Source organism: Mauremys mutica, chromosome 16 (assembly GCF_020497125.1).
Source record: "Mauremys mutica isolate MM-2020 ecotype Southern chromosome 16, ASM2049712v1, whole genome shotgun sequence".
Classification (NCBI taxonomy): domain Eukaryota; kingdom Metazoa; phylum Chordata; order Testudines; family Geoemydidae; genus Mauremys; species Mauremys mutica.
In genome coordinates this window covers 4,943,481-4,957,749 of record NC_059087.1, presented here as the reverse complement: position 1 = coordinate 4,957,749, position 14,269 = coordinate 4,943,481, and the positions used below count along the sequence as shown (strand labels likewise).

The following is a 14,269-nucleotide window of genomic DNA, read 5'->3' as shown; positions in this document are numbered from 1 at the left end:
ACATATGTGGCCTGGAAAAGCTCTTCTGCCCCAAGCATCGTCCCAGATATATAATGGGATTCTGTTGCCTCGATTACTGTAATATCTGCACATCTCACAAACATATTTACCTTCCCAGCACCCTGATGAGGTAAGGAAGTGCCATTAGACCCATTTTTCAGATGGCAACTGAGGCCCAGAGATCTTAAGTGCCAGATTTTTAAAGGAATTGGGGCATCTAAAGATACAGAGAATAGGCACCCAACTCCCACTGAAACCAGTTATTGAAATCCCACTAGGGACCTATCTGCATCTGTAAACACTTGAATTGCTTTAAAAAATCTGACCTTATTCAAGGTCAGCCAGGGAGTTTATAATGGGGAAGAGGGGGATTGAACCCTAATCGCTCACATCCAGAGTGTCAATAGACATAGGGGCTCCTTCCGTGATGCCTTTGATGAGAACTTTAAGCTAAGTGCTGTTTAGGTTCGTGTCTGAATGTCAAGGTGGAGGGACGAATTAACACAGAGCGAGGAAAGGAATTTGGAAACAATTTGCTGCTCCTAAACATTCTACCAGCCAGTCAGCGTTCCACACACCAGCTCCTCCTCTGCCGGGGCTTTGACATGCACTGAAGAGGGTCTGTATACACCTCTACCCCGATATAATGTGACCTGATATAACACGAATTCGGATATAACACGGTAAAGCGGCACTCCGGTGGGGCGGGGCTGCACGCTCCGGCGGATCAAAGCATGTTCGATATAACACGGTTTCACCTATAATGCGGTAAGATTTTTTGGCTCCCGAGGACAGCGTTCTATCGGGGTAGAGGTGTATTGCCACACAATCCCTCCTCTCGTCTCCGTAGCAGACATTCTCACTCCTGTGTCTTCTGTAAAGTCGAGAGGCCAAAGCCCAGCATGCGGCGCCTGCATATGCCTGTGACATTCTTGAGCTTTTCCATTAGTGCAGCCATTGATACAGCAAGTAGAGTCCTGCTCGCTGATCCCCGGTTCCTGACTGCAATCTTTCCTTGCGACGGCCACATCACCAGGGTGGGGAGACAGAATAGGAACTGAATGATCACCCATTGGTCCAAACTATACTGGACATGCAGCTGGACCTCTATCTCACTGCCTGTTGTGCAAGTACCCGGCTGGATGGGCACAGACTTGTGCCTGCCTTTTGCAGGGGCAAACACCTGCTAAAACATCTAATGCTTCTGCGTGCCCTTTACACAGCCTCGCACCTGGGAGTCCACAAGTGTTAGCATCTGCACCTTAGAAAGGAACATTGCCTCCTGCTGGGTTCGTGGGTGCAAATGCTAAGATTTACCCCCGGGCAGCCATTAGACAATTGAAAAGATGCCTGCAGCATTGGTACGTGCACAGGTGTTTGCAGATGACAAATGCAGCTGCAGGTTCATGTGCATGCAACTTTGCACATGTGTAGCTGCCGGCTGAGTGCTAAGAACCAGCGTGACTGGATAAGTGAAAGTGTGTCTCTTGACTGAGTTGCCGCACAATACACCACAAGATTATTTGGATTGTAAACTCCCAGGTGTGGGGATCTTCTCTGCTCCCTGTTGTACACAGCATTGAGCTCAGCCCTGCTATTCAACAACTAATAATAATAAAATAATCTGAGCGTTTGCCTGGCATCTTCCTGGAGAACCCGTGTCACCACTCGTGCTAGTCGATTTTCTGTGGCAAGCTCTGACCCTTGTCTCTAAAGGCCAGGGGGTTCATCTCTATGTTCACTTTTAGTCCACTCCTGGTTCAGATAATGTTGCAATCTCTCCTTTTCAAACCCAATCGGTATCAACTAGTGGAGCTTTCCAACTCTGAGGCCCTGTAAAGTCTTATTATTTCACCTGCAACACATATAATGTCCTTTTTGCCTGTAAGTAATGTTGCTGTCTCTTGCTTTATGATCTATAAGATGCACTAAGCACTTTTTCTTTTAAAGTGATGCTACTTCCAGCTGGTGTCTAGTAAATCATCAGCAATGGACACACACATACAAAAAAATCAAACACACTCTTGTTCAGAGAACTTTCACTGTAACATGACTGCGGCAGGGCCGCCCAGAGGATTCCGGGGGCCCGGGGTCTTCGGCGGCGGGGGGCCCTTCCGTTCCGGGACCCACCGATGAAGTGCCCCGAAGACCTGCGGCGGGGGCCCCCCTCCGCCGAATTACCGCCGAAGCGGGACCCGCCTCCGAAGCGCAGCCCGGTCTTTGGCAGTAATTCTGCGGCGGGAGGTCCCGCCGCGGGTCTTCGGGGCACTTCGGCGGCAGGTCCCGGAACGGAAGGGCCCCCCGCCGCCGAATTACCGCTGAAGACCGGGCTGCGCTTCGGCGGCGGGTCAGTCTTCGGCGGTAATTCGCCAGTGGGGGGTCCTTCCGCCCCGGAGCGGAAGGGCCCCCCGCCGGCGAAGACCGGGAGCGAAGAAGCTCCTGCGCCCGGCCCCGCAAGAGTTTTCCGGGGCCCCCGGAGCGAGTGAGGGACCCCGCTCCAGGGGCCCCGAAAAACTCTCGTGGGGGCCCCTGTGGGGCTCGGGGCCTGGGGCAAATTGCCCCTCTTGCACCCCCCTCTGGGTGGCCCTGGACTGTGGTGGCAACCAGAACCCTAAAATGGCTTGCGGCAAGCTGATCTCCCATGGTGCCCAGTGCTTGGAACAATTTAGATTGACTCTAGAGTGGCTGAATTGTTATAGAGAATTCTAAATGCAGCAGAATCCAGGTAATGCCACAAGCTGGGATTGATGGATCACTCGCTAATTACCCTCTTCTGTTCATTCCCTCAGAAGCACCTGGCATTGGCCACTGTCAGAAGACAGGATACCGGGCTAGATGGAACATGGGTCTGACCCAGAATGGCCGTCCTTATGTTCTTATCAGTATCTTAATCAGTGTACCAGCTTAACTGGCGCAACAGCTAAGCAATGGATTCCAGGCTGGCCTGATTCTGATTCAATGGGCCTGATTCTGATCTCACACCCAGTTGACGCTGGTGTAACTCCATTTCCTTAAAGGAATTACTCCTGATTTGCACCTGTTGAAGTGAGATCAGAATCATGCCCGATTTAGCTAAATACTGGATAAATAGTGCACTGGTCAGTTTAAATGGCTCACCTGATGCAATCTGGATGCCTGAGTTAACAGATGTGACTTGGGGCTTCCAGGTAGAGATTACCTGGTGTGTTCTCCCCAGCACCTGTCGCTCACCATTGAGGGCCTGATCCAAAGCCCATTGAAATCAGAGAGGTTAGGACCAGGCTTAGGAAAGTCAAAGTGGCCTTAATAGAGGTTTCCAAAATGTGCAACTGTTTTTGCATCACCTATTTTGAGTGCAGCTGCTCTTGATTTGAAAAGCATCGACTTGCCATGGCAGTGCGCTCCCCAGGGCCACTGGGAACCGGATGTGCCTGTGATGGGCACATTTCTCTTCCCCCTGTGGTCTGTGCCAGGGAAGAGCCCAAGAGTACTTGGAAGGAAAATCCACCAGCTATTGAGCGAAATTCCCCTTGCAGCTCTGCACGTGAAACTCTCTGTGCATAAACAGGGCTGCTGCGGCTAGTCCTGGGAAATCTGCACACACAGGGCCAAATCTTGAAACCTGCTCATGTGAGCGGGAGAGGTCAGCACTGCTCAGGATTCAGCCAATAGCAAGAGTTGCAACCCACTGAGTGGAGCTGAGGGAAGAATTTATGCAGGAGAGACTTCACCACGTCTGTCTCGTGCGGTGGGCTCTGAGAAACCTCAACCCTTTCCAGATTAAACACATCCCGCCCTGGGGAACATTGACATTCCCAGTGCCTTGAACTGCTTGCCCACCACTGATCTCATTAGGGATTTGAACCGCCCTGTCTGGCAGGTGCAAGATCTCAGGGGGTCAGATCCCCAGTAGCTCTACTGAATTCCAGTAGGTTTACCTGGGCCAGGCACCTCCTTCCGCCTGTCTCTGTTGTTTCACTGTAAGGGATGCTGCTCTGACTGTGGTTTCTACCTCCAGGGGTTATTTGTACGCCGGGTTGGAGTTCGGTGCAGAATGTTACTGTGGACACAAAATCCAGGCCTTAAATGTGAGCGAGTCTGAATGTAACATGGAGTGCAAGGGAGAGAAGAGCAACATCTGCGGAGGTGTGAACCGTCTCTCCATTTACCGGCTGGAGCTGGCCCAGGAGTCCGCCAGGAGATGTAAGTAATAACGGCGCCGCTGTCGGAAATAGAAGTTAATGAAAATGGATTGGCGGGTATAACGTGGAAACAGGGAAAGTGCCTGGCTGGAAGCATTTGCATTTCCCAGAGCTTCGTGCCCACCTCTTTGGGGTGAAATGCACTCCGTGGGCTTACCTGGAGGGTGCATTTCACCCCTGGTGATCACACCAGCTGGGAACACTGCGTTCTCCTCTTCTCATGCTCAATTCATGCTGATGCCTGTAGCCCAAAGTGGATAGCGAGACCCAGGCTGGGGAGCCCATGTACCTCACTAGTTTGGCTTTGGTTGGGCTCTGATGCTTTCCTGCAATGCTCAGAGGCGTCTCTGAACTCTCCGGCCTTCCCCAGCTGTGGATGACTATGAGCTCTCTGGCAAGAACTCCAGCACCTTTTGCTTCTGGCTGCAGGGAGGATTTCAGCGAGGAGAGGGCAGCTCAGCAAGGGGCATCCCAGGCACAGGGGGGCTGGGCTGCTCTCTTGACTGGGATTGTTTCCAGAGAAATTGCTGGGGTTTATTTGGGGGCAGGCTTGTGCCAAGAGGCGTGGCACACACTGTGCCCTCGAGGTGGCCAGACTGGGGCTCCCATACTGCCCACCCCCCCTCTCTGAGACAGAGGAAGCCGTCTCGGGCAGTACGAGTGAACTATGGCCAGACAATCGGTTGGCTTTAGGCTCACACTCTCTAGGTCCCGTGGTGCACTATACGGTAACTGCAGGGCTACTTCAAGCAGCCGTTCTGTGTCCTTCTGCTATACAGAAAGGGGAACTTGATATTCTTCCCATCAACTTTGCCTGGCCTCTTTCTCTTTTCCGAGCTTCGCCTCCCCCCATACGTTGAGTCATAAACCAGGGAAACGAGGAGATGGGGGGCGGTGATTATTTTCGGCAATGAATGGGATGAGCCCTGGAACCCCCCCTTCCTGGCTTTCCTCAAGCCCCAGTTAATCTTCTGGTCCAGTGCATAGTGCACTAGAGACTGGGAATCAGGGGACGTGGGCTTTGTTCATGCCCCTGACCTGGGGCAAATCTCATAATTTTTCTGCTTCCATCAGTAAACTGGGGTTAAAGACATTCACCTTCCTTTGTAACGTGCTTGGAGATCCACAGAGGACGAGCACTATAGAAGAGCAAAGTGTTGTTATTATCTTCTGTCATTCGGGAGTCTGGAGAGGGCGATGGATTGGGCGGTTTGCCACTGGGGAGCTCTGCTCTTACCTTTCTTCACAAGGAAAGCTTAGGAGGGGCTCTCACTGCTGGGGCTAGATCCTGAGCTCGGATGCACTGATGAGGGGAGTTACTCAGGATTTAACCTGGCCTGAAGTCAAAATCTGGACACAGGCCCTTTAGTTCCTCTTCATCCCGCAAGGAGGGAGAGAGCTTTGAATTAGGAATGTCGTGTGTTGTTCCATTTCTCCTGCAGAAATGATGCCTGCGGAGCTGTGGGTGGGCACTTGCTGTTCCTGTAGGAGATGAAGAATATACACGGGCCCCAGCAAGGACTTGCACTCCACTCTCCTTCCAACACATGCTCTCTCCCGCTCTCTCTTAAAGGGACTCCTTTTGGCTTCCAGTTACGTTGCATAATACTGTAATTACCCCCCGTTCTAAGCCTTTTTTCTGACACTCTTTGGCGGAAGCTGCCAAGAACGGTGTCGTTGTGATGGTAAAGTGTGCAGCAGCCGTCAAATTACTCCAACTGGGGTCTTGCCATAATCATTTTAATAAGGATTGATTGACTTCACTGGCATAATTTAGCAACAAATAACGAAAAGAAGAAAACTCGATGCCGTGTGCTTTCTGTGATGAACTACATGCCAGATTTTTTTTCCTGAAAGGAACCTTTACAGATACAAGGCGGTACGTGGCTGACATGTAGATCTGGGCGCTGGGAAGCCCTGGGGTTTGAACTACAGGAGAACAAGATTCCATATTAATATCAAGTACCGCGGGGCAGTTGTAGAAGCAGAAATCTGAGGACTGTAAAGCTTTTGTCTCATTTTGGGTGTTGGCTTTAGTGTGCGGGTGTTGGGAGGGGGCTGTGAGCGGAGATCAGCTGAGATGATCTGGTGGTCGCTTTCGGTCTATGAGAGGAGGCAAGAGCCGCGGGCTCAGAACAAGAGGAGACACAAGTGCGGAATGATCCCTAATGCACCTTAGGCAAGACAGCCAAATGGCGAGAGACTCGCTCAGGTCAGCGGCAGAGGTGGGAACAGAACGTGGGCCTCCTGAACACCACTCCAGTGCTCCCTCCCTGGCACTGTGTTGCCTCTCATCGTGTTTCTAGGCAGGGCCTGATTTTTCCCCAGTTGCCTGGCTGAGATCAAAAAAGGCCAGGTCACTTGCCCAAGGGAGCAGCCCCTACGGATCACAACAGAGGTTCGCAAAGTGTGGCCCATGGACAGCAGAGCACTCGCTGGCAGTTCTCAGAGAACCGGCTGGTCACATGGTAACCTGCATTCAAAGAAACTCAAAACCCATTCACTATTCCCCTACTGTGACGTTTTCGGGTTGACAGGGACGTGGTGGCCACAGGGATGTTATGGGGTGGCGGATGAGAGGGAAAGAGTCTATGAGAGAATCTGATCCGCCCAGTGGTCCGCCCAGTGAAAATGTGGGGGAACACCTGCATTGCTTGTTTCAGTGCATCCCACCGTTGTTGTCGAAAGCAAAGTCCGTGGCAACCCTGTGCTCGTTTGTGTCTTCCCTTGTAAGTGGTGAAATGCTCTCCATTAAAACTGCAGCCCTGGTGCGTCTCCCTCAGCAGCTGTCCTGAAACATTAACGATGTTACAAACCTATAGGACACTTCTTATAATCAAAGGGTCTTTCCCTTGCAGTGAGCGGGCATTAGCATTTGCCAGAAACAGCGGAGTGGGGAGAGAGAGAGTCTTGGGGAGCTGACGGTCTCTTAGAGAAGCCGTGTTATTAATTTACAGCGAAAGGTGTGTCAGCATGGACCTGTCAGACCTCATTAACCTTAATGCTGAGTTGCAGATGTCAGGATTATTTGCAGTATTACAAAAGAGCTGAGAAATGGACTGTCTGAATCACACTGCATACTTACAGTACTTTCGTAATGAAGCCAGCACCGGCTATGCAGTGAGCCTAGTTCATTCCTGCCAGGCAGACCAAAGTCTTCCTGAGTGATTGCTTGGTAAATATGCCAAATGATTTGAATTTCTCTGATTGAAAACAGAGGCATAATCATTGTTTGGGGCAGATAGTGCCTGGCTGGAATGTGAGCAGCATGGAGCATACGGGTCTCAAATGACTTGTGTCTGCAACTCAGACTGGTTTAGCAACAGATAATAATAGATAATGGATTCCACTTTGATGTTACTACATATTTGAGATGGCCCCACAAGTTGTCTAAACTATTGACTATTTGTGTTACTGTTGTACCTAGCAGCCCCAGGCATCGGCCAGGCCCCCACAGCACAGAAAGCCAGTTCCTGCTGCAAAGAGCTTCCAATCAGTGTGAGACAAGAGTGTGAGACAGATGGAAACAGACAGACAGGGGAGTAGATGGAAACAATGACACAATATTGGTCTGTATGACAGGCAGTAGTTACAGCACAGAAGTGTCCTACTGCACTTTCCATCTGGTGATCTCAGACAGCGTTTCAGGTACTCGTAAGCCCCCTCAGTAAGGTAACTCAGAATGATCGTCCCCATTTCTCCAGTGGGGAAACTGAGGCACAGAGAGTGACTTGTTTGGGAAGCCTGCGGCAGGTCTAGGGAAAGAACCCATGTCTCCTGACAGTCTCAGGCCAATACATGAGATCTGAAGAGCAGCTTGTTTGTAATGTGCTGATAAGGGGATAGCTGAGGCTGTGTTAAGGTATGAGCTTCACGTCAGGTTACCTCGGACTTTCCGGATTTGATTTTATCTGTACGAGTGTTGCCTGCAGCAAGATGTTCCTCATGGGATGAGCTGTTCCTGGATGGAATGGGTGTTTTATTCAGATATTATTTCATAGCTTATAAAGCCAGAAGGAACCACTGTTCCTATACAACACAGGCCAGTTAACATCCCTGAATTAATTCCCCTTTGCCCCAGAGCAGATCTTTTAGAAAAATATCCAATCTTGATTTAAAAATTGCCAGTTGGTAAGTTGCTCCCCTGCTTAAATCCCCCTCTGTGCCTTATTTCTAGTCTGAGGGTGTCTACAGCACACCCGCTCCAGCGGCACAGTGACACTGCTGCAGTTGTGCTAGTGCACACTTCCCACATCAACAGATGGGGGGGTTCTCCAAGAGGCAGGAGCTAGGTTGACGGAAGTATCCTTTGGTTGACCTAGCCATGTCTATGGTGAGGGTTAGGTCAACCTAACTGCAATGCTCAGGGAGTGAAACTTTTCACAGCTCTGTGCAACTTCCTTAGATTGACTTACATTTTAGGTGTAGACCTGGAGACCAGGCTTGAATTTGTCTAGCTTCAAATTCCAGCCGCTAGATCTTATTATACCTTGGTTTGCTAGCCAGAAGTGTCCCCCACGTGGACACTTATAGATTGTGATCAAGTCACTCCTTAAACTTCTCTGTCTTAAACTAAGCAGATTGAGCTGCTTCCAGCTATCGTTATAAGGCAGGTTTTCCAATCCTTTAATCATTCTCATGGCTCTTCTCTGAACCCTCGCCAGTTTACAAGCATCTTGAATTGTGGACACCAGAACTGGATGCAGTATTCCAGTAGCAGTCAGTGTCAAATACAGGGGGATATAATCTTCCCACTGCTACTCGAGATTTCCGTTTGTACTTCTGTGATCACATTAGCCCTTTTGGCCACAGTATCGCCCTGGGAGCTCATGTTCAGCTGATTACCCACCATGACCCCCCAAGTCCTTTCCAGAGTCCCTAGGATAGAGTCCCCCCGTAGGCATGTATGGCCGACATTCTTAGTTCCTAGATGTACGACTTTACATTTAGCTGTATTAAAATACGTATTGTTTGCTTGTGCCCAGCTTACCAAGCGATCCAGATCGCTCTGTGTCAGTGACCTGCCCTCTTCATTATGTAACACTTCTCCCAATCTTTGTGTCATCTGCAAACTTCATCGGTGATGATTTTAAGTTTCCTTTCACATCATTGATAAAAATGTTAAATAGCAGAGGGCCAACAATTGATTCCTGCAGGACCCCATGGGCAACACAACCCCCTTTTAGAGTTACTCTTTGAGGCCTATCAGTCATCCAGTTTTTAATCCACTGGACGTGGGTCATGTTTATTTTGGCCCGTTCCAGTTTCTTAATGAAAATGTCACATGGTACCAAGTCAAACGCCTTACAGGAGTTTAAGGCCTTGTCTACGCTACACTACAAACAGAGGAGGTACGCACACTACAAAGCTACTTCTGGCGGCAAAACTCTGCTGTTTTGCTGATAAAATAAAACCACCTCAACAAGAGGCATAAAGCTTTTTGCAGCAAAGTTAAAGCAACAGAGTGTCAGTGCAGACTCTGCTGTTTGTTTTGTCGACAGAACTGGCTTCCCCCAGTATCCCACAATGCCTGCCCTGACCGCTCTGCTCACTGGTTTGATCTCGGCTGCCCCGCAGGCATGTTCCAAGTTCCGGGAAGTATCTGACAGCTGAGTGCGCTGTTCCCTTTGGGGAACAAAGAGCAAATCATTGGAGCGCTCCTGTTGTGCCCTGCACAGGAGTGCAGCAGCAGGCAGGCTGCTGCTGCAGGGAGGCGGAGGGGGGGAGCGACGGGACTGCTGCAATGCTCTGACATTCCTCAGCATGGAGAGCTCCCAGAACAGCTCTGGATGCTGCTTCCCGCAGATGAGGAGGCTGTGGGAGAACTCAGAGGGAATCACAGAACCAGTCACAGGACCATAAGCAGGCAGGCAGAGCGGGCTGCTTCAGGAGAGACCAATGTGCCAGGCAGAGCCAGGGGCTGATGTAGGGGTGGGAGGGTGTCCCCCTACCCTTCCTCAGGGTAGATCAGTCAGCCTGCTGTCTCCCCCATCCCAGACACACCACTCTCCCCCAACCACTTCAATTGAAAAGCGGCTGACAATCTACTCGGATGCCCCTGGAACGACGGGATTGAGAAACCTGCATCATGTGCTGCTGTCCCTGCCCCATGAGGCATTGCAAACCCTTCCCAAAGCACCCTGTGGCCAGTTGCACAGTGGGATAGCTACCACAGTGCACTGCTCTCTGTGTCAATGCAAGAGCTGTTAGTGTGGTGCACCCTGCCGACACAAGGAACTAGTGTGGACATGCAACTGCGGTTTTAATTAAAGTGGCATAACTTTTGCCGACAAAACTCGGTAGTGTAGACAAGGCCTAAGTATATTCCATCAACATCTTTACAGCCAAATGTGTAATCTCAACAAAAAAGATATCAAGTTAGTTTGACAAGATCTATTTTCCATAAACGCATGTTGATTGTCATTAATTACAGTACTCTCTCCTTAAATTCTTTTTAATCAATCCCATATCAGCCATTCCATTAGTTTGCCTGGGATCTATGTCAGGATGATAGGCCTATAATTACCCAGGTCATCCTGTTTACCCTTTTTAAATATTGGCACAACATTAGTTTTCTTCCAGACTTCTGGAACTTCCCCAGCATTCTACGACTTATTGAAACAACACTGATGCTTCAAACAGTTCCTTGGCAATCTCTTTTAAAACTATTGGATGCACGTGGAATGTTTAATTTCAGGAGCTGCTGCTGAATATCGTCTTTAGTTACTGGTAGAAGGGAAAGTATTTCATCATCATATGATAATATAACGACATTGTCTGTTTTTTCCCAGTTGCAAAACAGAACTGTTAATTGAATCCTCCTGCCTTTTCTGCATTATTACCTCTATTAGAGATTGGAACATCCATTTGAATAATATAAGAACCAGCTTGAACGTCTGTCTGTCCAGCAAACCTGTATCTTTTGGGAACTTAGAGGCAAACTTTCTCAAAGACCACCAGTCTGAAACAATCAGAGCTGGACTGAGCTGGCCAAAGATGTTGGGATGCTGTGACGAAGTGGGACTGTTCTTAATGTTTCCTCTGCATACTGTGTGGGTGCCTCAGTTTCTGGCCAACACTCTGTCTCCTGGCAACTAATGGCCCGGGCCCTTCCCCCCTGCAAGGGGATGCTAAAGGTGCGGGAGAACAAAGAGGTCAGGGGACCTCCTGGCCCGGGAAAGGAACTCAGCAGAGAAGGAGGGGCTGGAGGGGGGTTCAGTTGGGAGCTGGCTGGGGATGAGGAGTGAAGGCAGATGGGTTGTCTGGCTTGCTGGGCCCCAGAATGGACCCGGCTGAGAGGTCCCGTTCTCTGTACCTACAAGCTCTGTTTTAGAGCCTGTTCCTGTCATCTAATAAACCTCTGTTTTACTGGTTGGCTAAGAGTCACGTCTGACTGCGAAGTGGGGGTGTGTGCAGGACCCTCTGGCTTCCCTAGGACCCCGCCTGGGCGGACTTGCTGTGGGAAGCACATGGAGGGGCATATGCTGAATGCTGCAAGGTCAGACCCAGGAAAGTGAAGCTGTGTGAGCTTCTTGCCCTGGAGACAGTCTGCTCCAAGGGAGAGGAGGCGCCCCAAAGTCCTGACTAGCTTTGTGGGGAGCAGTTCCAGAGCATCGCCCGGGGACTCCGTGACAGAGGCCCAGACAGTGAATCCACCTGGTCTCTGGCTCTGAGGATCCAGTTCAGCAAGTTGCTCTGATGAGAAGGTCACCTGCTGCTCCAGTCCCTTCTGTGAAAACTTTGCCGTCTTCAACCCCTCTGGTCTCCATTCTGAATCAACAGCTTTCTCTTGACCTCCCTGTTGGCCTTTGCTCAATCAGCCTTGGAGAGCAAATATAGCTTCTCTTCTACTGCAGTGGTGATAGCATTTCCATTAGTCCCTGACCATTTATAACTTGGACTGGGAGAACCCCATGAGGCCACGGACTGTCAGTTGGGTGGGGGGGAAGACCTGGAAATCTCTTCGCTCCTCAGGCAACAAGCTCCCCACACACAAAGGGTGAAATTCGGATGAACAAGGATCACCTGCTTCCCTGACAAAGGGTCAGGGCAGGTCCAGGAGAAGAGACAGAATCTGAAGTGCTTCTTGCCCCACTGTCCCCAGGCACAGCATGGTGGGTATCCCAGGAGAGGATAAAAATAGAGAGAGACTTTGCTCCTGGGCTTTCGCTCCCGGTTTGTGTCGTAAGCAACCAGCAAAATGCAGCAACGTGAGTCTCACTGGAAAGTCCTAACGCAGAAGGAACGAAGCTCATTCCCAGCAAATTGCTTTTGCCCTTGTTTTGTCGTAGCTCGAAATGACTCATTCAAATGCCATTAGCAGATCTAGCTTCACAGCCATTAGGCGACAGCAGATCGTTATCATAATAGGAGACAGAAAATGCTCTCTGGGCGCACAGAATCTGAGGGCTTTGTGGGGGAGGGGAAGCAGATGGAAGAGGATGTGTAGGAGTTGATCCCTGTCTGTGGACTGAAATGGCGAAGGAAGCACCACTGATAGACTGAACCCTTCAGTGAAAATGTGGCTTGGTAACTTTTCTCTGGCTTTGTTTCCCCACCTTACAATGGGGATAATTCTACCTATATTCCAAGTGGGGTGTTCCCCTCATTCACAGGGCTAGAAAGTGCTGTACGGATGCAGCAGAGAGGAAGGACATTCTTTTGGTTAAGAGACAACCTGGGATTCAAGAGATCTAGGTTTAGTCCCTGGCTCTGCCACAGACTCCCGGTGTGACCGTGGACAAGTTGCTTAATCTGTGTGTGTGTCAGTGCTCCATCCATAATGTGGGGATGACCGTACGTCCTTTGTCTGTCTGTTTAGATTGAAAGTCCTTTGGGACAAAGACTCTCTCTCTCTACGGGTATGGACAGGACCTAGCACATTGGGATCTCAACTGGGCCCTCTAGGAGGTACCAGAAGAGCAGTAATGAGATGAAAGGGGCTGTGGAAGTATGAAGTTTTCTTCTGAAGTGTCTCCTCGGTGAAATGCCATGAATTAAAGGGCTAGGCTCCCCACTTCACCCTCCTGCCTTTGACAACGGACAGGAATCTCTCTCTGGTAGAATGTTCTCAGTGTCCTTTAAGAGTCCTTCACATCAGCAGTATCCCATGGCTAAGGCCTCCCATGCTTGTAAAGGAAGTATTAACCGAGTGGCCATGCGTCAGTAACTTGACTAAAGAGGCTGGTCCATGAGATTCCAGAGGGATGAGAAATTCTGGTCACCTCCACTGCAAATAACTTCAATCCAATAAGCTCACTCCAGAGGGTGGTTTAGACCTCAGGAAAAATAAATGCTCATGAAAGAGCAAAGGCTGGAGGTGGCTCTGGAGAGACATCGTGGCCGATTCAGGAGAGCAGTCAAAAGCCAGGTCATCTCCGTGAGGAGGAGGGAGGCCAGGTTCAGCTGGCTGGAAAATTGAGCTGGTATCTCAGCCCACCACCAAGCAGTGTCTGGCTCCTCCAGCCAGCAGGGAGATCATGTGCCAGAGCAGTCAAGGAGGTCGCAGGATGCACTCAGATGGGAAGCAGGCAGGCGTGAGTGGTGGCGAGATTCCTACGAGAGACCCACGCACTCTCAGTGCACTGGTGATGCTCTCTGTCTTCCCTACTGTGCCAGCCACCGAGGTAGCTGAGCCCTCAGGAACAATTGGAAGCACAGGCTCGGAGGGGGATTTCTATGCCCTGTTAAGGTGCAGTCCTCGCCCCATCACTCGGCGGTGCAGGTGGCCTGTGCTAAATCATAACCTGGCGGGCACACTGATTGTTTGCTCCACTAGTCAGTAAAGGTACCTAGTATTTCAGTCTTCCCACCCTGTCTGATTGCTTGATCCATCTGTTGTGTCCTGCCTGATATTTCTCGCTGGGGCAGGGCCTGCCTTCTTTATTTGTTTGGCACAATGGGACCCTGATGCTTTGACAGGGGCTTGGAGGCACCTACCATAATAACCATAAATAGGAAGAGAGGAATTTGCAATTGCAAGTGACACTGCATTGAAACTATTGGAGACTTTCATTCTGATTCTATCTGTAATACAAGCTTTGTATACCTGGGTGCTGCGCAGGAATCCACACACAGTATGGAATTAG

General features: G+C 50.1%; 1 protein-coding gene across 1 annotated transcript in view; it reads left to right on the top strand.

Annotated features, from left to right (window-relative positions):
* WSCD2 (WSC domain containing 2) overlaps positions 1-14,269 on the top strand; it is a 134,716-nt gene that overhangs the window by 82,301 nt on the left and 38,146 nt on the right. Inside the window, exon 4 of the mRNA XM_044990187.1 lies at positions 3,998-4,182. Coding sequence (XP_044846122.1) covers positions 3,998-4,182 — 185 coding nt within the window. The remainder of the gene's footprint in view (positions 1-3,997; positions 4,183-14,269) is intronic.